The following is a 24,844-nucleotide window of genomic DNA, read 5'->3' on the forward strand; positions in this document are numbered from 1 at the left end:
TACTTTAAAGATGGTTTAAGTCTGTAGTAAGAAAGAAAGAAAGAGAAAGAAAGAAAGAAAGAACATCATACATTTGAAGAAAGAAAGAATGGATGGATGGATGGAGAAGTCTGGCAGATGCAGATGCACTCCCAGGGACAGAGCTGCATGCACGACAGCCACTCAGTCAAACTGATTCAAACTGTGCCATTGCAACATTTTATGTTGTAAAGTTCAGCTGGCTACATGGACTGAGGCAGTTGCTCAGTTCTCTGCAAGCCAACAAAGAAAAAGACATGCTGGTAAAATACAGTAAATGAATGTTTATTTAAATAAGTCTATGATCCAGTGGCAAATCCTGAAAATTGGATGGGTGGTGGGTGACACACAGAACTGTAGAAGGGAACTGGGCACTTTTAAATCTGCTAAATCCAATGCAGGATCATGGAGTGGTGCCCATCTCAAAAGCAATGGGTGCAAAGTTGTGTTAGATTGGCCCTAAAATTTTGACTTGGTTTCGACACCAGCTCTCAGATGTCAGTTCTGAAACAAATAACGGATAAATCCCAAGTGTTACTCCAGCGTCCTTGATGTGCCACCCAATTTCTCACCCTCCGGTTACTCATGCCACACTGTAAATTACTTCTCTCTTGAAGGTGTGAAGTCCCAATGGTGTTGAAGTAATGGGGGGTTCATTGGGAGCAGCGTTATCCCCTTGAGCAGTCCCAATCGTGTTGAAGTGCATAGCAAGTGTAGAGTGAAGTGGGGGTGGGCGTGCGGATGATGGGAATGTGGGGAAGTGAGAGTAAAGCTGGCATTTACTCCCAGTACTAGAAATCCTACAATTCTGGTACCATACTGTTATAACATTTGGATTTTTCGGTACATATGAAACAGCCCACTCCATAAAAGGGTAAATATCTATTTCAGAAGATAACAATACCAATTTCAAGAAGAGCAAAATTAAAAAATTATATTTGAAAAGCATGCAAACATAATAGGAATATAAACAAAAAAACTAAATCATTAAGCAAGAGATCAAAAATCCTACAATATTAATAATACTGCTGGAGCTGCCAACTGAGCTTCTATTTTAGGGCACTGCCAGCCCACTGTAAACGCGGGAGCACTGGGTTCCATGCTGTCTGTCTCTGACCCTCTTTTCAAACACACACACACACACCTGCAATTCTTTTGTATCTGTATTTACAAGTAAAGCTTGTGCTTATTTAATTTCGAGTTTAATTATTGAGAATATTCTTGGTTTAGGTCATTTGTTTAAAGCTTTCTCCATTTTGGAGGGACTGTTTTTTAATTTTTTTCTACTTTGCCACTTTGCTTTATATTTTTATTTGAGACATGGCTTTAAGAGCTCTTCCTCTTTTGTAGAAATATTTATTATTGTTAATTTAACCTTTTGGTATTCTTTTGATAAAGATTTTTTTTCATTAAATACTTTATTATTCCTTTTTTGTATTTTTTTATTAATTCTTTCAACATTATTTCCAACTGTTTTCATAAACTATTAAGGTTCTCACAATATTTTCCTTTTCCCTGAAGAACAAATCAGAAAATTAGCAACTTCATCAACATTCACTATCACTGTCAATTATTGTAATCCTCTGGGAAGTTTCAACTCATTTACACCCAATGCAGTACAGATCCCCAGTTCCCCTTTGCCATCTGCTTTGTGGTACTCAAGACATTATTCTGTTTTTCCTGACCATTTCAGTTCAGACTAGGAATACACGTGTCTGAAATTTCAAGTTAGAAAATAAGAAATGTTAGTGAATATTTCTTCTGGATAAAAAGTAATCTAAGATAAGTCGTTTAAGGGCTGTAGGGAGCAAATCCCAACAGTATTATATACAAGGCCAGGACCAAAACTGGACAGAACGATAGCCCACTGAAGAGAAGACTTGCAAGCACAACTACCCACTCACTCATTTTAAAGGCCAAATCAATCCAAGATCTGTCTCTTTAGCATATAACAAAAAAAGGGAGTACCAGGAGAAAATTCCTATAAGCATGAAGAAAGCATGCAAGCTCCATGCACAAAGCACCAGGCTGTCTATTCAAATTACAAGGCATCAACATTAACCAGTACACCATCATACTGCGCAAGACCACACTGGTAACTCATGAGCTCTATCCTTGTTTTCATTATGAACTCGTAAAAGCTGCTGACTGCAAAAGCAACTGTTGTGCTGGTAAAGATGTCCTCCTTTTGATACGGGTGGCTTCCCACCCATCGATATCATTTATACATTTTTAATATTTAAAAACATACATCTTACATTACATAAAACTACTAAACGTACCGAGTTACTATACATTGTTGTTTTGTGCCACACCTTTGACCTTTATTTGGTTCCATAACATTTCACTTTAGGAACCATTTTCATAATATTAACATAATATATTCTCAAACCCACTTAATCCTATTTGGGGTTTGTAGGGGGAGTGGAGATCTAGCAGCATTGGGCAAAAAGCAGGAAACAGCATTGGACAGGACCCCAGTCCTTCGGAAGGCCCGCTCATTCACACTCACTCTTGCGCCAATTTGGATTATCCAGTTACCCTGATCTACACCTCTTCTGAGTTGTGCAAGGAAATCTTGAAACTCAAAGACAATGGGAGAGTGTGCAAAGGGCACATGAATAACCACTGGGTGAGAAATCTGAACCTGGGAGACTAGATTACAAGGTAGCAATGCTAAATAGTTGCACCATTATGACACCCCACAACATTACAGAAAACGAGACAACAAAAACCAAAATATTAACCGGCACACTCGAGTAACAAATAAAATAAAGCTGCCGTAAAACCTATCCCCTGTTCTACAATCCAATAGCATCAAAATGTTTAGGCAGACTTTAGTACTCACGGTGAATGTCTGGTGCCTCTCCAGTCTCAAAGAAGTCATCTTCATGGTCAATTTCAGAATATTTGTTGAGAGAGCGCTTGTGTGTGAATGACAACACTTCCTGCAGGATGTCTATCTTACGCAAGGTCTTGCAAAGGCTGTGTATTCGCATGGCCTCCTCATGTTTGATGATGGCTTTCTTCAAATGAGCCTTACCTACACAGACAAAAAGGAGAGGCCATAAGATGAAAATGTGACGCTGTTATGTAACAGACTGAAGAAGACCATTCCAGCTGTGCTTTTTTATCATAGGTGTATTTTCCCTTTTTCAGGGTTTGTCCTAAAACTGTCATTTGTCTTGACCTGTATGTTCTTGTACCTTTAAAAAACAGAACCAGTTAGAAAATGTACACACGGCATAACATTCAGGTGTATTCAGGTTAACAGCTTTAAAAGTTGCAGCATTTTTCATTTTTGTTTATTTACTTTAGAGACATACAGTATTACATTTTTGATTATTAAAGATTTTATGTAACAATGAGTCATATTAAAATATATAAAAAAAGAACAATGTAATTGTATGAACTGGTAGACCACATAAAATGAATGTTTTTGATAGCATTTTATAATTTCATGTGGTTAAAAACTGAACCCTGATAGGCTTAAGGTGCTGAAACAGCTTTCGTCAGATTCCAACTCAAATCATGTAGTACTAGGGTGTTGTACCGTGTTAGCCATTATGGATGTAGTGAGAAGTCAAGCAAAATGACACCTTTTACTGGCTAACTAAAAAGATTACAAAATGCAAGCTTTTGAGGCAACTCAGGCCCCTTCTTCAGATGGGCCTGGTTGCCTCGAAAGCTTGCATATTGTAATTGTTTTAGTTAGCCAATAAAAGGTGTCATTTTGCTTGACTTTTCACTACCATTTAAATCATGTAACATTTTTATTGATTAATGTGCTATGAGACCAGCTATGTTATATGGGCTGGAGACGATGGCACTGACCAGAATGCAGCAGACAGAGCTGGAGGTGGCAGAGTTAAAGATGCTAAGATTTGCATTGGGTGTGATGAGGATGGATAGGAATAGGAATGAGTACATTAGAAGGTCAGCTCAAGTTGGAGAGTTGGGAGAGAAAGTCAGAGAGGCGAGATTGTGTTGGTTTGGACATGTGCAGAGGAGAGATGATGAGTATATTGGGAGAAGGATGCTAAGGATGGAGCTGCCAGGGAAAAGAGGAAGGCCTAAGTGAAGGTTTATGGATGTGGTGATGGGTGTAACAGAACAAGATGCAGAGGACAGGAAGATATGGAGGAAGATGATCCGCTGTGGCAACCCCTAACGGGAGCAGCCGAAAGAAGAAGAAGAATGTGTTATTATTAGCTGTTGGTTGTTTTCTGGGCTATGACTAATTACAATTCATATATCTTAAAAAAAGGTGGCAAGGAGGTGTGGTTTTAGTGCTGTGGCCTTACAGCAATTCACGTGACAGTTGTTCCCAACATGGTGTTTGCAAGTTCTCCCATTGTTCACGTAGGTTTCTTCCGGGTGCTCCGGTTTCCTCCCATAGTCCAAATACATGCAGGTTTGGTGAACCAGACTTCTTAAATTAGTCGTAGTGTTGGTGTGCATGTTCGACCTGTGATGGACTGGCACCCTGTCCAGGTGCTGCTTTGGACCCTATGACTGCTGTGACCCTGCCCTGGATAAGTGGGTTTGGAAGATGGATGGATGGATATCTTAAACATGACATGTTTTAAAAAAGTTCCAGCCTGTGGCATACAAAGAACTCACATGACACCGAATTCCCAGCAGCACATACAACTCTGCTGGCTTTTCAGTTGTTTGTACTGAGGATATTTTTTGCCATCAGCATCCATAATTGGATGAGTAAAAAAGTAAGTTGAAATAACTTCTCTTAAGGTAAATCTGAAACAATCATTTAATTAGTTACTAAGGTCACAAATAACACTTCCTTGTTTTAACAGAGACAAGAAAATGTCCAATGCTTTCTAACATTTTGAAATTTCAGAAATTTTAATATATTCAAGACATTACACTGAAAATTGAATGTTACCTCTTGAAGAATAAGTTTGCAGAATTTCCATGAATTCTGTTCACTAGGTGGCAAACCGTTTTATGCAGACAGACAGACAGACAGGCAGACATAGTGGCGACAATAGGAGCCTTTGCATTTTAGATAGATAGATAGATAGATAGATACTTTATTAATCCCAAGGGGAAATTCACATAATCCAGCAGCAGTATACTGATACAAAGAAACAATATTAAATTAAATAGTAATAAAAATGAAAAAAATATTTTTTTTTATGTGAATGCACCAAAACAATACATTTATTTATATTCCAAAAAACCGCAAAAGAGCAATGTATTAAATTTAACAGATTTCACTATTAAAATCTGGTTATCTCTTATAGAAAATGCCTTTTGAAATTTACTGTAAGCAATAAATGATAAATAGTACAAAGTCAGCTGTAACACTGACAATTAGGACTGACACATGTAAAAAAAACAGCAATAATGTTAATATTAATAATGCTACAATTAGTGAATACTTCAGAGAAGAAATCAAGAATACATAAAATGGTTTTCCATACCAAGTTTGCGTCTTTCCTCCAAATCTTGTATCACAACACTGAGTGATGGTCCCTCTGGCATTGTGATGTGAAACTGGATCAGTGCTTTCTCAATTTCGTGCATATTGTCAACATCCTGAACTGTATGACAAAGCATAAGAACCAACTTAAAGCACTCTTAAATATGATTTGACATTTTTGTTTTATATTTTAAGCAACTTCAGCAGTACATACTGTACAGTATGTGGCACACTTCACCAACCCAACAGCAGAATGGACCCCCGACCTGAACTGATTCAGTCAGATAAACTGATTATCGTATAGCTGAATGTACATCTCTAATGTCTCAAGTAACACAACTATACCGACACAATAAAGAGGGGGCATGTGTTTTTAGGTTTTTCTGTTCACCAATCTTGTTGTACAGAAAAAAATATTCCCACTCTATGAAGGTATGGGTGCAATATCTACTACTAGTCAAAGGTTTTAGAACACCTCCGTTTTTCCAGTTTTTCTTCATATGTAATTAGTTCAAATGAAATGAATAACCCAAAATGGTGAAAAGGTAAGCAGAACACTGTCAGAGGCTTAAATTTCAAGTTTAGGTTAGCTAAAACTGAAAAAAGGAAATTTCACAATATTGCAAATGGGCCTTCTTCAGAGAACAACTAATAGGTTACAACCTACAGATGATTTGCAGCAGTTAAAATAAATGAAGCCTTGCAAGATGAAGCAAACAATTTGCACAGGTATCCCAATGTCTGTTGATTACTTAAAAATCCTCTGTGTATCTTAAAGCAGAGCTGGAGCAGACTGAGTTACTACACCCCCTGAAGTACTACTTGGACAATATTACACTGTAGAAAGTTATACATTTCAGCGATAATGGCAAGAAAAGGGCAATTAACCAATGAGCATATTACCCTTAGATGTGTAGGCCAGCGTTTTTCAACCTTTAAGTATTTGTGACCCGAGTTATAATAACAGTTTTAATCGCGTCCCCCTAACATTTTTTTGAAAGGAGCCCACTAATACCAATTTGTTCTTTTTTAATCAATGATATATCATAGATGCATATTTTATTATACCTACTTTTATCGACATTTATCTAACTCTATATTTATTTTCTCGTATCAGAATGTAGTTTACATTAATTTGTTTTGGTTTCAATAGATGTATTTTTCATATTTTTGATTCTAGTTTTCTTTTTTTCACATCTTTGCGCCCCCCTTTTTGTTACTTTGCACCCCTCTAGGGGGGCCCCGCCCCACAGTTGGTGTAGGCCTTTCATTTACAGATATTGCACTCAAAGTGTCAGTGGTGTCCTATACAATCCAAAGGCAACTGGAATCTTGAGGAAACTCTGATAGGAAAAGATCTGGCAGTCACAAGCCAATCAGAAGATAAGTTTCTGAGGGTCACCAGTTTGCGTGATCACAGGCGCCTTACAGCACAACAGCTTCAACCACAGCTTTACAGTGCAGGTCATAAAAAGCAAGTGTCAGTTTCTACTGTGAAGAGGTGACTTCTCTTAGTCTGTAGTCTTTGTCGTCCACAGCCGGTATTTCATGGCTCTATTTTGTCCTTTAAGGAATGGCTTTCTTACTGCCACTCGCCCGGTCAAACCTGTAGCACAAAGTGGCTGAGGATGTTAATTTGCAACCAAAATGAATTCTATACTGTATGTACAAAGGGTTAAGAAATCTAATCAGTAACTGTGTTTTGCGTGTTCAATTTGTTATGTCATTTACTTGTGCAATTTACATTATCTAGTAAACATAAACAGGTCATTCAAACTTCAAAATTTGCAAATTTCTTGAGTTCCTAATGAATTCTAAGGAATAATACATTTATAAAATGTAAGGGGGAAAAATCTGGAGAGAAATGTCAAATGACTGTGGGAATGGAGGATAGGATTTTACGTATTCAGATATATTCTCTGCATGTGTTTCTACAAGCCTAAATATCATTTAGTCAGTCATGCTCTAACCTGCTCAGACCTTAAGAGGGTGCTGGAGCTTATCCCAGCTAGCATAGGGCACAAGCAGGAACAAACCCCGGACAGGGTGCCAGTCCAATACACACACACACCCCACTACACACGAGGGCCAATTTCCGATCACCAATTCACGTAATCTGCATGTCTTGGCACTGTGGGAGGAAACCAAAGCACCAGGAAGAAACCCACAGAGACACTGTGAGAACATGGAAACTCCATGCAGGGAGGACCAGGACTTGTACCCTGGCCAATAAGCTCAAAATTGACAGAAATAAATAGTAATTTCCTTACCCTCACTGTCACAAAATGCCACAGCTGCATAGTAGTGAGAAAGTGCTTTGAAATGTTCAGACTTGACTTGGACCATTGTCACCCAGGAAAATGGAACATAATCTTTTACTGGAGGTTGTGTCATTGTTTGATACACCAGGGAATATACATCTGCTACCTGTAAAGGAGAAAATCAGATCAGGTTGTGGCAGGTGAAAGAGCAGGATGCTGAACAATGAGAATATGAGTTTAAAAATACTGCACGTTAAAGCTCCTTTCCAATTCTGCAGTTACTGTATCTTCTGCATGATGTGTACACTACAAGTTAATTGAATATTAATCTCTATACAAAAGATGTGGATTACTGTATATACAAATATTTTGGAACATAAATTACCTCTAAAGGTATTGTGTAAAATAAAGACTTGTAGACTCTGTAAAACCTATTTTGGATAATTGTAGATAATCTGAATAAAAATTCTATTCTTAAAAAGTACATATCAGCTCACTGTAGTTCACCTTCTTCCTCTCCAAGGCTGTCTCCCATGGAATGGTGAGCTTGACTAATCCACAGGACAATGAATGGTCATAGGGAAGTTGTGGTAATCTCACATGGGAAGCAGTATGCTCACCACACATTAGCTGTTAGGTGAAATGTGAAAATTGAAATGTATCGATGTCAGGTAATTGAAAGGAACTACTCTGTGCATCTCTCTCTCCTAGGAGGTTTCATTTTCGCATCTTTTGTGCATTAGAGGTTAAGCGACTGTCTTACTTTGGAGGTTTAGTTTTGTGCTCGCCTCACTTGCGTATTAGCGATGGGAGGAAAAGTAAAAGGGATACCGTTTTGCCGATGTGCTCACCACGCTTCTGTAATAACTGATAAGTGATTGTCTCTCTCTTTGGATGTTTCATTTTGCCGACGTGCTGGCCTCGCTTGTGTATCCTCGGAGGTGGAGCCCTTAGCCCGACTCCACCTCTCACTTCTGGGCTGGACAGACACACACACTTCCACACGTGGACATTTATATATAAGATAAAGTAGCCACTATACGCTGCTGGACAGTCGAGTATAGTAAGTCGGTGTTGGTTCAAGCAGATAACAGTAAGTTTGGTTGGTTTTTGGAATGTTGGTTTGGTGGGGCGTACTTTCCAAGACTAACATCATCGACTGACTGAAACCCTTCCGACAGCTCTGGAACCGTAAGTAATTTAGAATGTATCGCCATTTGCTTGGTACATCAAAATCTGTCTTTGGGCAGTTCGGTTTTGGCATCCGTCCTTCTGACATCTATTGGCAAACTGATTAATGACGGCTGGGTATTAACAACGGTCATTGTTTCAATTTTGGCCGATCTCAGATCTAAAATGACCATGGCAACATAGTTATTACTCTGACTCTGATTAGAGTCGTAAAGTACGGTTTGTTTTGAAAATTTGTTTGCCGGAAAACATCAAATGAAGAGCTGAGTTCACGTCTCACAGCCCCGTTTAAACAGGAAGCTTTTCATTACATCATCCGAAAGGGTCTATTTTAAGCACAAATCAGTGCCACGATGATAAAATCGTTTCAAGGACTTAAAAAAATAAATTAAATCTTTGCAGAGAAAGTATGGATTTCACAAATTTAGAATTTGTAGCCCAATTCGATCGGGCTCTCAGTCACTAGAATAAGATAAAGTAGCCCCTATACTCTCAAAAGTGTTCTTGCATTTAAGCCTTTTATTGTACTGGAATATACTTGAGCTTTCTGTGTGAATGACAAACAATGTAAAACTAAACTAACTTACCCTTGCAGCTTCCTGTGCCACTTTCAAATATGCTAAGAAATTATCAGACAATAGCAGAAGCACCACCTTCTCAAAGACACATTCCTGAACTTGAGCGATCATCAGACGCACCAGCATGTTCAGCGAGGGTACACTCATGTCCAGACTGGGTGCATTGGAAAAGTTCTCTTTCAAATAGTTAAAGGCACCTTGTTATCAAGAAAATATACAGTAGATTAGAGACTACAAGAAAAACAGCCTATTCCAAATGGTTATACTGTACGGTCAACAAAACCTTTAATCGATGTCTCACCTGCTGCCTTCTGAAAGGCATCTATGGCATTCTCGATACCTTGAGCATTTGCACGATCCTGACGGGCACCAATCTGTGTGAATAGTGCACCAATGTTGAATAACACACTGCCCTTCTCAAATGCAAGTGCACGCTGGCAAGATGGCACTCCTGTCAACGAGTCATACCTATAGAAGAAATAAAAGTTAAATGGCAAATATAGAAAGCGAAATACCTCAGTGTAAATGTCTTTACAAATGCCAAGACAAGATGGCACTCCTGTCAAGGCGTAGTACTTGTTGATAAAGGAAACTGAAAGAACTTGTAGATGTCCCAAACGTTCCCGATAAAGCCTTAATAAATGGTGAAAATTTTGTGCTTTACCAGGTATTTTAAATTACATACTAAAAAAGCCCAGTAAAAGTGAATGATTCAAAACTCACAGAAAAGTTATGACAAGGCAATTACTATAATTTGTCAATTTTAACAATGCACATGTGATACTGAAAGGCAAATTCATTTAAAATTTACTTTCAGCAGATTTCAATGTTATGGATTTTTGGCAAAACAATTTTTATCATTTTTTTATAATCTAAATTTCCTTGGAAAAATGTTTTTGGAGAGCTAAACATTCCTCAGCATTACCAGTGAAAGTAGACACCCAGGTTCTTATTCGGAGGGATGAACCGATTATCAAGAAAATAAAGCTGATTGTAATACTCCATTAGCAAATCCAAACCTGCTTCATTGCGACTAGGTGTGCGCATTGCCTGAAAGATAAAATAAAAAAAAGAAATAGGAAGAAAGTCTTCACACAAAAGAATTGAGTATACGTTCATTTATCATCTATCATCAGTTATGTACCCAATGCTAAACGATATAATGGGAAAAATCTAGTTCTAGTTGATCTGAATAATAAGGAAATGAGAATGTGAAAAATTACACTTATATAAATCAGAAATGTGACTGCATTTCTCCACAACAAAATTGTAAAATCATTACATTTTCGAGTTAAAATTCTGTAGTTATAATGAAGATACGTTTTTAGTTGAAAGAATAGTACTTCAAATAAGCAACAGATCAATGAAGGGATTTCCTGTTCTGTAATTCATCATTGTGTCTACACTGCATTCTTCTTCTTTTTTTGGTTACAGTGATCCCCCACTATATCGCGGTTCAGCTATCGCGCCACCGCTACATTGCAGATTTTTCTGTGGAACATAACTCATTTTATACGTACCTTGTACACTATAGTAGACAAAGAGATTTGCGTTACAGTACCCAGATGATTTCTTACAAGGCCTGTTATTGGCTGAAAGAGGAGACTCAACCAATCAGAGTGGGATTTTCATTCTCTTGGGCTCTGATTGGCTGCTGCTAATGTGGTGTAATCTCGCAAGAACAATGAGCGTGGGTCCTCCAACGCATCTCAGTTCTCTGTGTATCGTGTACCTTGCTTGTGGTCCGATTTCTGTGAGCAAACTTTTTGTGAACTTTTCATTTTGTTTTAAGCCCTACGATGGCTCCCAAGCGTCCTGCATCTTCTAAGCCTTCTGGTAGTAGTGAGCCTAAGTGCCAGAGGAAGACCTTGACCATTCAGGAGAAGGTAAAACTCCTGGATATGCTTCGGGAAGGAAAGCGTTACGCGGACATGGCTCACCATTAGAAGTTTACATGTGTGTAAAGTGTGTGGGAGGGGTATTTTAAGGCTTAAACTGTAAAAAAATGTTTATTTATATGGTATTTCTATATCGAGCATTTTCACCTATCACTGATGGGTCTGGAACGTAACTTCCGCGATAGGCGGGGATCCCTGTTCTCCTATTTAGGGGCTGCTGCTGCGAATCATCCGTTTTCTTTTTCTACCACACTGACTGCCTTCACACCCTTCCTCACCATCATCCATAAACCTCCTCTTTGGCCTTCCTCTTTTCTATTCTTCTCCAACATTCTTTTCCTGATGTACCCCTTATCTCTTTTCTGCATGCCCCAAACCATCTAAATTTAGCTTCTCTCACTTGGTCACCCAACTGTCATCCCTGTGTTGACCCTCTAATATACTCATTCTTAATCCTGTCTACCCTCATTACTCCAAGCAAAATTGTAACAACTTCTATTCTTCCAGCTCTGCCTCCTGTCTTTTCATCAGTGCTACTGTCTCCAAACCATACACACACTACATACATACTGGGTCTGCACTGCATTGCTGGACAAAAAACAAGGCAACTAGGGGTAACTGGTGAAAGGTTTGGGAGGATGTAGGGCTGGGCGATAGAGAAAATAATCTTATCATAATAATTTTTTCCATATCAGTCAATATATATAACAATAAAAATCAAATCACTATTTCTGTCACGTTTAAAGGTTCCGTTTTACTTCTAAGTGAGTACATTGGTCAATTCCAAATAAACAAAGTAGGTAGTACAATATAAATAAAGTCTTAAATCTAACCAGTCAAAAGCTTTTTTACAAAACACACTAAATATGTTGGTCAACTCCAAATAAAAAAAATAAAATATTAATACTAAAATTTTAAAATCTTTAATCTAAAACTTAAAATCTCAAAACCTTAAAGTTTTACAGGAGAACACATAGTAAAGTCTTTGGTCAGTTTGCAAATAAATAAAGTAAGTATTAATACAAAATACGAGGGACGTTCAAAAAGTTCCAGTACCTTTTTTTTAACTCTATTTATTAAACATTTCAAAAACAAATTACTTCACTTTTCTACGATAGTCACCTTCTCTTGTGATGCAATTTTCCCAGCGTCGTACCAACATTTCAATGCCCAATTACTACTCCTCCTGCCTTCACCGTTTCCAACAAAAATCTAAAAGTGCAGAACCGTTTTGAACGTCCCTTGTAAAATCTCAAAAAAAAATGACCTCTGTACTGTATCCTTTCCTTTGTACAGATTCAAATTGTTTTACATGGGTGGGAAACAAACCTGGAAATAAATAGACCAAAAACATTCTGTATATATATCCTCAGTATAAATTCAAGCAGCTTTCAAATGTAAACACCGGAGAACAGAAACAAAATTGACATATTCACTCAGTTGTGGTCGGCTTAAGGTCCAAGGCAAAAAAAAAGGCACAAGAAATTCCTATTAGTGAAGTAAAGTCAATAAAATCTGCATTGCGTGTGCCCTAAAGGATGGCACTGCTCCCGATGGTACAAAAGATCTGTGGTATTTATTACCTGTCTTTGGGAGAACATGCTTTCAACACAATTCACAATGGACGCTACTCTGCTTCTTGTCGAACTTTAAACAGCTAAAACACCTCCACACTGCTGAATTACTCAGACTCTTCTTTTCAACAATGTCCTCATATTTTGAGCCTCAGACTGTGTCCATTGGGGTGTCTTCTCAGATTGATTTTTTTTTTTTTTTGAGTTTCTTCATCAATATTTTCTGTCGTCATTTTCTCTTATATCTTGCTCAGTGCTGTGTGCGTCAACCTAACCTGATGTGGCTATAACTTTATTCCAGCCAAATGATTTGTTTGGCGCTGTGCTATTCTCATTATCATTGGCTTTTCGTATCATCTCTCAAAACATGGAGGAATGAGTTCTGTCGACTTTGTATCAACCATATCTTATATTAATATTGAGGAAAAGTTATTTCGCAGTAATTATCTTTATTGTTTTATTGCCCATGACAAGGATAGCATGATTAGGTGTAAGAATGTAATAATCAAAGTAAGAATAGGGTTTGCAGAGCAGAAGTACAGTTAACTAGAATAAGATGAAATTGTTGTCTTGTACAGGGTGGTCCAGATCTAATTATGCAGATCCAGTTTGTCTGGATGACTTTGATTTATGCGGGGACAATTCCAGTTTGGCGTGAAGGTGATTCTTCATGTCGTCAGTTTGCACACTTCTCGATGGTCCGGGATTTTTCGGGTGATTTTCTATGTAATAAACTCAATAAGTTATAGCGTAATGAAAATTGCATAATTAGATCTGGACCACCCTATATGGGTTTTTTTTTCCTATTTCCAACCCACTTTGTCCTAAGCAGGGTCGCAGGTGGTGCTGGAGCCTATCCCAGCTAGCGTAGGGTGCAAGGCAAGAACAAACCCTGGACTGGTTGCCAATCCATCTTAGGACGAAAACACACACACACAACTAGGGCCAATTTAGAATTGCCAGTCCACCTACTCTGCGTGTCTTTGGACTGTGGGACGAAACCACAGAGCACCCAGAGAAAACCCACACAGGGAGGACCGAGCATGTGAACCCCGGTGAGCCTAATGCGAAGCAGCAGCACTACCACTACGTAACTATGCCCCCTTCTTGTAGGGTTTGTAGAAACTCAGTACATTATTAAAGAAATTCAAGTATAAGATTGTCTTGGTTAAACTTTACTAAGGAAAACAGGCTAAATGCAAATTACATTTGCGAAAGGTTCTGTATATTAAAATGATATAAATGCTGAATGTTTGTCATACAGTGTTATTGATATGGGAAATCCTGTCAGTTTTGCTCTAAGTTTTAAAGGAGACCATATTATTTAATCTGTTCTAAATAATGTTACTACATTCACAAGAAAATAAAACATATTTGTTTGCCTTAAACGGAGTAGAATACTGAAATAAAAAGATAAGCCAACCTCTGGGAATTACAATTTCAACTAATAAGATCATCAAAATTCAAGCAAAATGTAAACAACAAATCTTGTAAATTAAAAAGAAAAAAAAAGATAAGACTGCTATAAAAAAGGCCTATTAAAAATTCTGCATGCCATTTTAAATAAAGACACTTTATAAATATCATATATGTTCTGATTTTGAATGATAATGGTGACAAAGAGCTCACTGATCAGGACATGTTGGTATTCATCATTTAGACTGCATTTTGTCCATTATACATGGATGATTTAAGCAAATATGAATAAATACATTTATTTTTTTGGATTGGATGCACTCTTTTTAAAAATTTAGTGTGGTGGGAGCTCCTATCATGTTTTTAACTTTTTTTTTCCTAGCACCAGAAACCAAGGGCAGTTAACAGTCAAATTGTTTTTTGGTTTTATGTTGTATTTGAAGTTATTAATTTTGAAATATGTCTTCCCATGGCAACATATCGTTTATGGTATGGAAGGTTTGTTGTGCAGGTTTGCCAGGTTGCTGCTAGGCAGGGCAACAGAGAGAGGATGACGTGTGACATCATTACCACGGTGATTGAAGGTCAGCATTCAATTTTGTGAATATTCAAAACAAAAACCCTAGCCTTATTATTTTTCAAAGACACCACTGGTTACAAAATTATTTTCTGCTCAAGTTGTTGTGTTTTGGATTAGTTATTGACTCTCTTGTTGTGTTTTTAATTCTAGGATTTTGTATCTTTCCTAGCCTTTTTTTACTTGATGCTTGTCGTCTTCGTCACGACCTTGACTTGTTATTATGGCCCGTCGTCCTATTCAATCTACTGGTGCCTTGCACAGTCCGTAAAGATCCCAAGGTAGCAAATGATTCTAGTGAAACACATAATGTTCTTTAATTGTTCTCTGTAATAAACCGTGGGCTTGTGTACACGAACATTTGAAATGTTCGTCAAATATCTTGTTACCAACCTGTCTGAGATCCATCAGCTCAGCAATCTCATTGTCATAGAGAGAGCCTTCTTCTCCATAATGCTCACAGATATAATCCTAGCAGGAAGAAAAAATAAAAAGATTGAAGATACCAATTTATAAAAAGTATTCACTTCAGCTATGCCTTTACAATACAGCTGGGAACGATTAATAGGTCATGACTCTGATAAATTATTCATCGATAGAAAATCTTTTATCTTCTTTCAGTATTTAAATTCCATGCAAAAGCAAATATTGTTCCATATCTATTATGTACATGGCTGAAAATACTGGTAGGCTGTGAGTGAGTGAGGAGTGAGTGAGTGAGTGAGGGATTGAGGAGTGAGTGAGTTAGGAGTGAGTGAGGAGTGAGTGAGTGAGGGAGTGAGGAGTGAGTGGAGGAGTGAGGGAGTGAGGAGTGAGGGAGGGAGTGAGGGAGTGAGTGATCTTCTCCATTTACATAAGCAAAATGAGGGATGATAAGACTGAAGACACAAATAAAAAGTGTTAGGCAGCTTGAAGTATCACTACAGTTATTTCTTATATTTTCTAAAGGGTTTCAATAATTTCATACAGGACATTTTGGAATGTGTTTGTAGAATAGCCAAAAACTAGTTCTACTCGCAGTCTCCTAATTTGGATTCATGGTCCTTTTGTCCTGTTTTCTTTTTTTTTCTTTTCTACACATGTACATCAGCAGCTTCAGATTTGTTGTTTGTCATGCAAAATATCTTGTCATAAAAAAATAAAAATGACTGGTCATGACATTGCCACAGGCCCAATATAAGGACACTGAGAATGGGTAGTTTTTCTATTCATCTTTTTATTGGTACATTTGTCTACTAAGCACCCTCTTCTGTCTCTTCTGGGTAGACAGCCTAGTTATGTTTATTTTCTCTATGAATTCTGCTTAATTATATCTCTTTTTCTTTTGCTTCCTGGTGTCTAACAGATGATTTAATTTTTTTTATTCGCCATTCTTTTTTCATCATTTCTCCTATAATCACATCAATCACAATGCTGATCTTGAATACTTTCTGTCATTGCTCTTTAAGTCCCCTCTCTGCATATGCTATGCTATAGTTTTGTGTAGCTTGTTTGTTTTTATTCTTCTTCTTCAATTTTTCTGTATTGCTATACTTTAAATTGGCCATGTGGAGTGTCATTTTATGCTGTTTTGAGATTGCTGATTATAGATATGGTAGTATTTTTAATATCTGATTCTTTACCGGGGCGGCACGGTGGTGCAGTGGTAGCGCTGCAGCCTCGCAGTTAGCAGACCAGGGTTCACTTCCCAGGTCCTCCCTGCATGGAGTTTGCATGTCCTCCCAGTGTCTGCGTGGATTTCCTCCCACAGTCCAAAGACATGCAGGTTAGGTGCATTGGCGATCCTAAATTGTGCCTAGTGTGTGCTTGGTGTGTGGGTGCCCTGCGGTGGGCTGGTGCCCTACCCAGGGTTTGTTCCTGGCTTGCGCCCTGTGATTGGCTCCAGCAGACCCCCCTGACTCTGTGTTTGGATATAGCAGGTTGGATAACAGATGGATGGATGGATGGAGGGATGGATTCTTTACCGGTGCTCCTAGCTCTCAAACAGACACCCCCCAGAAGCTTAAAAATGAAAAATTTTCCAAAATAAGCATTTGGGTGTTGCTTTAAACTATTTAATGGTCAGTGATTACGAATATGAGGTTATTTTTGATTTTTAACCCTTTACTAGGGATGGAGCCCTCTATGCCCTTATATCAGAGGGTGAAAAACTACCATTACAATTACAATTACTGTGTCAATTACAATTTAGACTTTATATATTTGAATTGAAGCACATATTTTAATATTTCAAATATCTGGCACAACTATTCTTGTTAATTATGCACTTCTACCTCATTAATTAAATCATTATATTTCTTATGCACACCGTGAAATAGGGTGGCTTCGGCTAATTCAGGCTTTTGTGTTTTTATAAAAGACAAATATTTACAAGTTTTAAAGTGTAAACTTGCCTGTAGTAACTCTAAAAAGAAATCAATGTGACCTCTCTAGAAAAGGACTCACAGTAATTCTATTATTACACAAATTAAAATTCCTACTGACAAAATGTGGCATATGAAAGCACCTATGTAATCAAAAAAAAAGCATTTACTTTCACTAGTTTCTTTTTAAAGGTGACAAGAGGAATACCAGCATAAGAATGATATAACTAATACCATTTTTGTAAGTGTATAAAATATCTAAAATGAAGGAAATTAGTAAGTCTAAACAGCCTCAGGACAGCTTTAACGAGAGAATACAAACCTTGAGTGCAGTCGTCAAGTCCACTTCTTTAGTCTCTTTAAGCCCCAATGGAATCATCGGAACACTAATCGACTCACTGTAAAGACAACGGGGACATTTATTTATGTTGTGAATCATCAGCTACTCACTCTGTTTTTTTTAAATTACAACACCAAAACTTAATTATTGGTCCCACAGAGCACTACACAGTGGGATGGTATAATTGCACAATATTCTTACTTATATAAACTCAATTAATCTTTGTCAACTTCACTAATGACTGCAAAATATGTCTTATTTTGTTTGCATGGCAGGACTCTGAGTGGACTACAATCACTTCTCTCAATAGCCTCTCCTCTCAGGCCCCATTAATGGCCAGCAGTTCCATAGCATAATGATGTGCTTGACAGAAGACAGGCCACTTACTGGGCGAGGATTTTGTCAGATCTAATCTTATTTGACACATTCATATTTTCTGCTATCTCAGTTATACGTTTCTATAAGCCGTTCGGTGTTACTTTACCCTTAAAATGCGATCTAATATCGAAATAGAAGCAAAGACAAAGCAGAAGTTCTGCAGTGTGGTGTATTTTTCACTTAATAGCTGATTACACAGAGATGTTAGGAGTCTGTAGTGGCTTTTAAATTAGTTTTGGTCCGTTAACTAATCTGTGACTTTCAGTTTCTAAATCTCCAAGTGGTGTTTGTACATGCTTAAAATTACTGCTTGACAGGGAGACTGTACAGAGACAAATACATTTATTTTAAAATAAACAGGCAATTATTATATGCAAACTAAGGCCATTTGGAGAGTAATATGCTTTGTTATGAAAAACTTTCATTATACTGTATTATGTTCAAAGCAAAATTCAGTAGACAGACAGACAGATAGAACTTTATTTGTCCCCCATAATTTCTTTCTTTCTTTCTTTTGGGCATTTTGAGAGAAGTTAAACTTTACTGTGTTATACTTCCACACCGTCTTGTTTTATATAAACCACTTGTGAGTCTTGGCTCCATTTGCTAGGCTGCATGGTCCAGGAGGTTGCAGCATCAAGAGTCATTGGTGCGACAGGATAAAAGGTTGGTTTTGGCACCCATGTGTCATCCTACTTTGTGGATAATCCCTGTGCTAGTCTGTGATTCTTTTAGTGATTGTTATATCCTGCATTTAGTACTCTGCTCTTGCTTTAGGTACCTTCATTTTTGGTTAGTGATTTAAACCTGGCAAAAGAACTTGGCTTAACTTTTGGCTCTGATTATGGCTTATTCCTCTACTACACTTCATCTCCTGATCATTTTCATTTAAAATCTTTACTGTCTCATTTGGGTGAGTCAATGCAGTAGTGGAACAATAATGCACTTTGTTTCAAAGCAGACAACATCCATCCATCCATTATCCAACCTGCTATATCCTAACTACAGGGTCACAGGGGTCTGCTGAAGCCAATCCCAGCCAACACAGGGTGCAAGGCAGGAAACAAACACTGGGCAGGGCACCAGCCCACCACAGGGCACACACCAAGCACACACTAGGGACAATTTAGAATCGCTATGCACCTAACCTGCATGTCTTTGGACTATGGGAGGAAACCCACGCAGACACGGGGAGAACATGCAAACTCCACGCAGGGAGGACCTGGGAAGCGAACCCAGGTCTCCTAACTGAGAGGGAGCAGCGCTACCCACTGCGCCACCATGCCACCAAGCAGACAAAATATGAAAAATATTTCCATGAAAAATTCTGCTACCATGAATCACACTAGAAGAATGCAAATATAAACAGTAAATGAATGAATTAATGAATGTATTCCTTCTTTCCTTGGGAGTAATTTCCCTTTTTACAGAAGCTCATTAAATAAATACATACATACATACATATGATGGCCTGAACACACACCAAAAACACAAAAAAGAAAGAAAACGTCTGACTTGGCGGTTCGAGGCCTATTGAGGCTTTATGAAGGCGTTCTGCCGTTGGTATGACGGAGACCTAGTTGTGATTCTTGACACTCTTCTACTAAATAATTTGTTGTCTCAAATGACTCACTTTTTATGTATTTTAGGTGTCTTATTTATCTGCTAACAGTAGTCAATTTTCAATTCTATTATTTTAGTTAATTTATAAAAATGGGTAAGTATCATTTGAATCAACTGAAAAATGACATAATTGAAAGAGGTGAGAACTTTTGAAGTGCACGTCAACAAAAGATTTTCCTCATCTATAGTGTAATTTAAAACTGACAGCGATGTTGAAAACCACTTACAAGTCTCTCTAAAAATAAATAATTAAAAAGAAATCGTATTACGGAAATGACACACTGACTGGTATTCAGTCCCTTATTTGCAAATAGCCCAATTTGCATTAGGCATGAAGCAGAATATTTAAAACAAGACGCTTGCTGCCTGTAATCTGTACTTTCAGTGTTATAATAATTTTCATGGCTTACTCTCATTAGGGGAGGGAATACTTCTACTTTACAGGATAAACTTTTTTAGCCAACAACCATACTTTAAGTCCAAAATGACAAAAAGGGGACCACGTTGGAAATAACCTGAATTTCAACTAATACAACCAAGTCTAGATACACTTTATGAGCAAAGGTTTGTGGATGCCTGAGCGTCACACCTATATGAGCTTGTTGGACATGCCACTCCAAAACCCTGGTCATTAATACAGTATAGAGTTGCCAAAATTCAGCTGGAACAGCCTCTACTCTTCTGTGTCTGTGGGAATGTGTGCCCATTCAGCCAAAAGAACATTTGTGAGGTCAGGTATTGATGATGGACGAGAAGACCTGACCAGCAATCAGTGTTCAAATTCATCCCAAAGGTGTTCAGTTAAGGGTTACGTTCAGGGTTCTGCATGAACTCCCATGATGGAAAATATATGCACCTTCACCAAACTGTTGTCACCAAGTTGGAAACACACAATTGTCTAAAATGTCTTTGTATGCTGCAACAATAACAGTGCCCTTCACTGGGGCCAAGGAGCCCAAGCCTAGCACAAACCCTGAAATAACAGCTCCAGACCATTACCCCTCCTCTGCCAAGCTTGACAGTAGGCACTATGCAGTCTGGGAGGTAGCGCTGTCCTGTCACCCACCAAACTCACATTCATCATTTAGACCGCCAGACAGTGAAGTGTGATTCATCTTTGCAGCTTGCCTCACACTACTCTACAGCTCATGTTTGTCAATGGAAATGTAACGACTGTGTGCTTGATTTTATGTGCCAGTTAACAATGAAACACCTGAACAACTTTTAATATTTAAAACTGAAAAGACAAAACGTAGATTTTATAATCAATCGGCTTATAATCTGAACTATCCATCAAGTCTATCCATCAAGTCATTTGTTAATTTAACCCACAAAATCCAACACACAGGCTCAATGCTTGTCTCAGGTGCAATGCACAAACAGCACAGCAACATGCCAAAGCACTATGGATAAGAAACTTAAAGAAACGTCAGTTAAGTCCTCAATCACAACAGACAAAACGTCTGAATTAACGTAAGCCGCCCTAATTCAGGGTGTTCAACTAAAATACTTGTCAGATATTTTAAATATTACAATGTGTGTTTCAGAGTAAAAGTTTAAAGTCTAAATATTCTTAATTATAATAGAAATGTGTCATTGTTCGCCCTGTGGCCAAGGTCCATATAGGTCTAGAACTCTAGTAAAGGGTCAGAAAGCATCATAATAGTAAACAACGATGGTGAAATAGTCTAAAACAACACCCCACATGCTTACGTTTGAAATCTGTAATTTTTAGAGGGTTAGGAGCAATGGTAAAGAATACCAAAAAATCTCATGATCAGCAACCTCGAAATAGCATAGAACAACACACCACACGCCTGTATTGCAGATCTTCATTTTTTTGTTAAAAGGAGTAACTTTGACCCCTCATATTCCACCACTTAGGGTCGATTGATGTGGCATGGTGTTCTGGTGTGGAAGATCTTTCATTTTTCAACAGCAAACTGTTTACATTAAATGTTAATTATTTTGATCAAATAAACCAGAATGAACTGAATTTACAGGACTTTAATTACAGGCAGTGCAAACATCTTTCTTGTACATTTTTCCTGTGTTGTACTAGTCAGCGTTAATTGATTTACAACTTGATGGTGGAGAGAAAAGGAGGTACGTACATACCACAGAGCCACAGAACCTGTTTTACGTAGGTCTAGGCATTACTGAATTAGTTTACAACTTGGAAAAGGAAGGAAGGAGTACAGAGGTATTTAAAAGATGAAACACTTTGATTAGAGTCACTAATCATTAAGACGAGATAGCCAAACCAAACATGTGCAATGTCACGTATCCCCAAACCCCACGTCTGCATTTTAATATGAATATGGCTTGTCTGATGAGCCAAAAAGAAGAAAAAGAGAGAAGAAAAAAACAACAACAGAAGGGTGATGTCAGACAGAGATCAGGACGTGACATAATCTGATTTGGATGTCAGAAAACAGAACTATGAACACCACCAATCACTAAACCAAAAGCTACCCAGGACACTAACCCCTGCACACTTCTGATTTTCAGTAAGCTTTTCTGACACTGTTTATATCCAGACGTCGCTATCGATTTTAATTTTCTGTTATACTTTTCTTCTGTTTGGTATACGTTAACAAAAGCCATATTGCTTTTATATTTTCTATACATTGTCCTTTACCTAGAGTGCGGGAAGATGCTGCTTTCTTAACCATAGAGTTTATCAAGGCGGTTGAGGTGGCTCCTCAATAATTAGAATAAGTGTGATAAAAGTAAGGCTTAGTTTGGTTAATAAGTGGTATGTAAGCAGAAGAGTTGTGCTTTTCTGTGCGTTACAGTGACCCCCACATGTTTGTTAAGAGTCGGTGATAGTGAATCCCTATATCGAGAATCTTATCCAGAATATTGCGGAGTAACTGGCGATTAGCACCATTCAAGACTTTGTCTAGATAGAATCACTATGTCTATGTGTGTACGAGTATATACCTCTGTGTGTGTTAACCTTCAAAGGTGACAATAGATGAACCCAATAAATGTTCTTGCAAAGTCTCACAAATTTCACGATAATACACAGGCACAGCTTCAAGTCCTTCAGATCACTTTTGTTGAAGACACCTATTGGTTTACTCTTTACTCAAGAGGATGTAAATTATTGCACAAAATGTGGCAAAGCAAAATTCTAAAATGTTTTTTTTTTACTGGTCTATAGGGTCAAAAATAGGGGTGAATCCCAAAAAGCTTCGTGTCTTGCATAGTTTGACATCAAGGCAATTTGAAGAGCATATTATATGTGAGGGTTTTCTCGTACCAGTGAGTCAGGAGATGTTGTGGGGGTTTGGGGACTTTCATAAGCAACTTTTATGAACACATTTGTCAAAGTCGAAGAGATATTAATATGGGACAAAGGTAAATATTCACACATTGTTTTACTACCACTACTCACACTTACGTATATTAAAAAGATAAATTAATTAAATATACCTGCACTTTAAAGAACCAAAGGAAAGGAAACCAGAAGATGTTTAGACTGCTCTGTGTACACTAAACAAATTATTTTCACAGATATATAAAGTGTACAGTATAGAAGCACATCCATTAATTCATTCAATCTAGGACAGGAGGCAGTCTAGCAGAAGTAAATGAGGCCTTCATCTTTTGCCAGATTGTACAACTCACCGTCATGTGCATTACTGTGAGTCAACACTGCCTTTCTCTGAATCTAGCATCATTATGCTCCTAAAATAGGGAGAGTGAACAAAAACGCTTTTCCATCCTACTGTAAAGCATTTTCAGACGATCTCATTAAAAGAATAAAAGGTCACTAGGGAGGTATAATTAGCAAGAAAAGTTATCAGCTTCTCTCTAATGAGGCACAGCAACAAGAATGACATCGTAAAGGAATGCAGACAATTAGAAGTGACCTGTTTCTGTACAGACCTCAGTATTTACAGGGCCTGGTACTGGATCTTTAAAGTTAAACAATTATTTATTTGTAGTGTCATAAATAGGAGAGGCTAAACATTTGCAGAAAATTTTACTTATATTTAAACTTCCCAAAATTCAAGTACAGCACTGACATCAGCAAACTCCCAGTATTGATGCTGGAGAGTGACATTTTATCTTCCATTTTGAATCCTCAGGAATACTAATCTGTCTTTGTGAAGGTTCTCTAGGTATTGTTGTATCTAGAGAATCTTCAAGTGGTTTCTAAACTTTCAAAAAGCATTTGATGAGGTCCCACATGTGGGGTTGGGCGTGAAACTAACAGAAGTGGGAGTTCAGGCTGTACTGTGTAGATGGGTGCAGAATTGGGAAAACACGGGATGCAGAGGTTGAGGGTGCAGGAAACCTTGTTAAGAGTGGTGCTCCCCAGGGGTCAGTGCGAGGGCCGCTGCTGCTTTTAATATTCATAAAAGATCTTGATAGGAATATGAATAACAAGCTGGAAAAACAATTCTGATTACACCAAGTGAGCTGGATTGGCAGATAATCTGAAATCTGTCGAATCATTGCAGAGAGACTTGAACAGCATACAAGCTTGGGCAGATTTGTTTAAGACGTAAATAAATGGAAAGTATCACTTGTATAAAATTAAACTGTTAGATTTGAATACACAGTGGGAGGTCTGAAAATTGACAGTAAACCTCATGGGATGGATTTCAGAGTTGTAGTGGACTCTACGCTATCAACTGCCAGACAGTGTTCAGAAGCCATTAAGAAGGTTAACAGAATGTCAGGTTATATAGCACCTTGATGTGTGGAGCACAAGACAAAGGAAGTCATGGTTAAACTTTATAACACATTTTGTCCAGTTTTGGTCTACACACACACACATATATATATATATATATATATATATATATAAAGTGCAGTATAAAGTTCTAGAAATATACTTATTTATAGCATATGTGAATCTGGGGAAAATTTTGAAGGGTTCTACCAAGTGTACACTGAAAATTGAGACACTTACTTGCCTGTCTTTCATAGATTAGTAACAGTAATATAACAGGGCCGATAATGAATTAATCCAACAGAAGAAAGTTAAAATAACTTCAAAAATTAAATATGACATCAGACAATATGAATAAAGTAAAAGGCATGTTGATGCAGTTTGATATATGATTATGCTGCTAATGAGCAGCTGCAGAGTAGCCTTATAACGTGAGAGTAAAAACTGAATCTAAATGTGCGAGTGCTACTTTACAAGAAAATCTGATTAAC

At 37.8% G+C, this 24,844-nt stretch overlaps 1 protein-coding gene across 1 annotated transcript in view; it reads right to left on the reverse strand.

Annotated features, from left to right (window-relative positions):
• The window catches only part of rhpn1 (rhophilin, Rho GTPase binding protein 1), a 120,195-nt gene that overhangs the window by 12,155 nt on the left and 83,196 nt on the right, over positions 1-24,844 (reverse strand). The window contains exons 4-11 of the mRNA XM_039753751.1: positions 17,645-17,720; positions 15,353-15,430; positions 10,420-10,544; positions 9,796-9,962; positions 9,504-9,691; positions 7,735-7,891; positions 5,466-5,585; positions 2,867-3,061 (exon numbers count right to left, since the gene is read on the reverse strand). Of these exons, the coding sequence (XP_039609685.1) occupies positions 2,867-3,061; positions 5,466-5,585; positions 7,735-7,891; positions 9,504-9,691; positions 9,796-9,962; positions 10,420-10,544; positions 15,353-15,430; positions 17,645-17,720 (1,106 nt within the window). The remainder of the gene's footprint in view (positions 1-2,866; positions 3,062-5,465; positions 5,586-7,734; positions 7,892-9,503; positions 9,692-9,795; positions 9,963-10,419; positions 10,545-15,352; positions 15,431-17,644; positions 17,721-24,844) is intronic.

The sequence above is a fragment of the Polypterus senegalus genome, chromosome 5, assembly GCF_016835505.1.
Source record: "Polypterus senegalus isolate Bchr_013 chromosome 5, ASM1683550v1, whole genome shotgun sequence".
NCBI lineage: Eukaryota > Metazoa > Chordata > Cladistia > Polypteriformes > Polypteridae > Polypterus > Polypterus senegalus.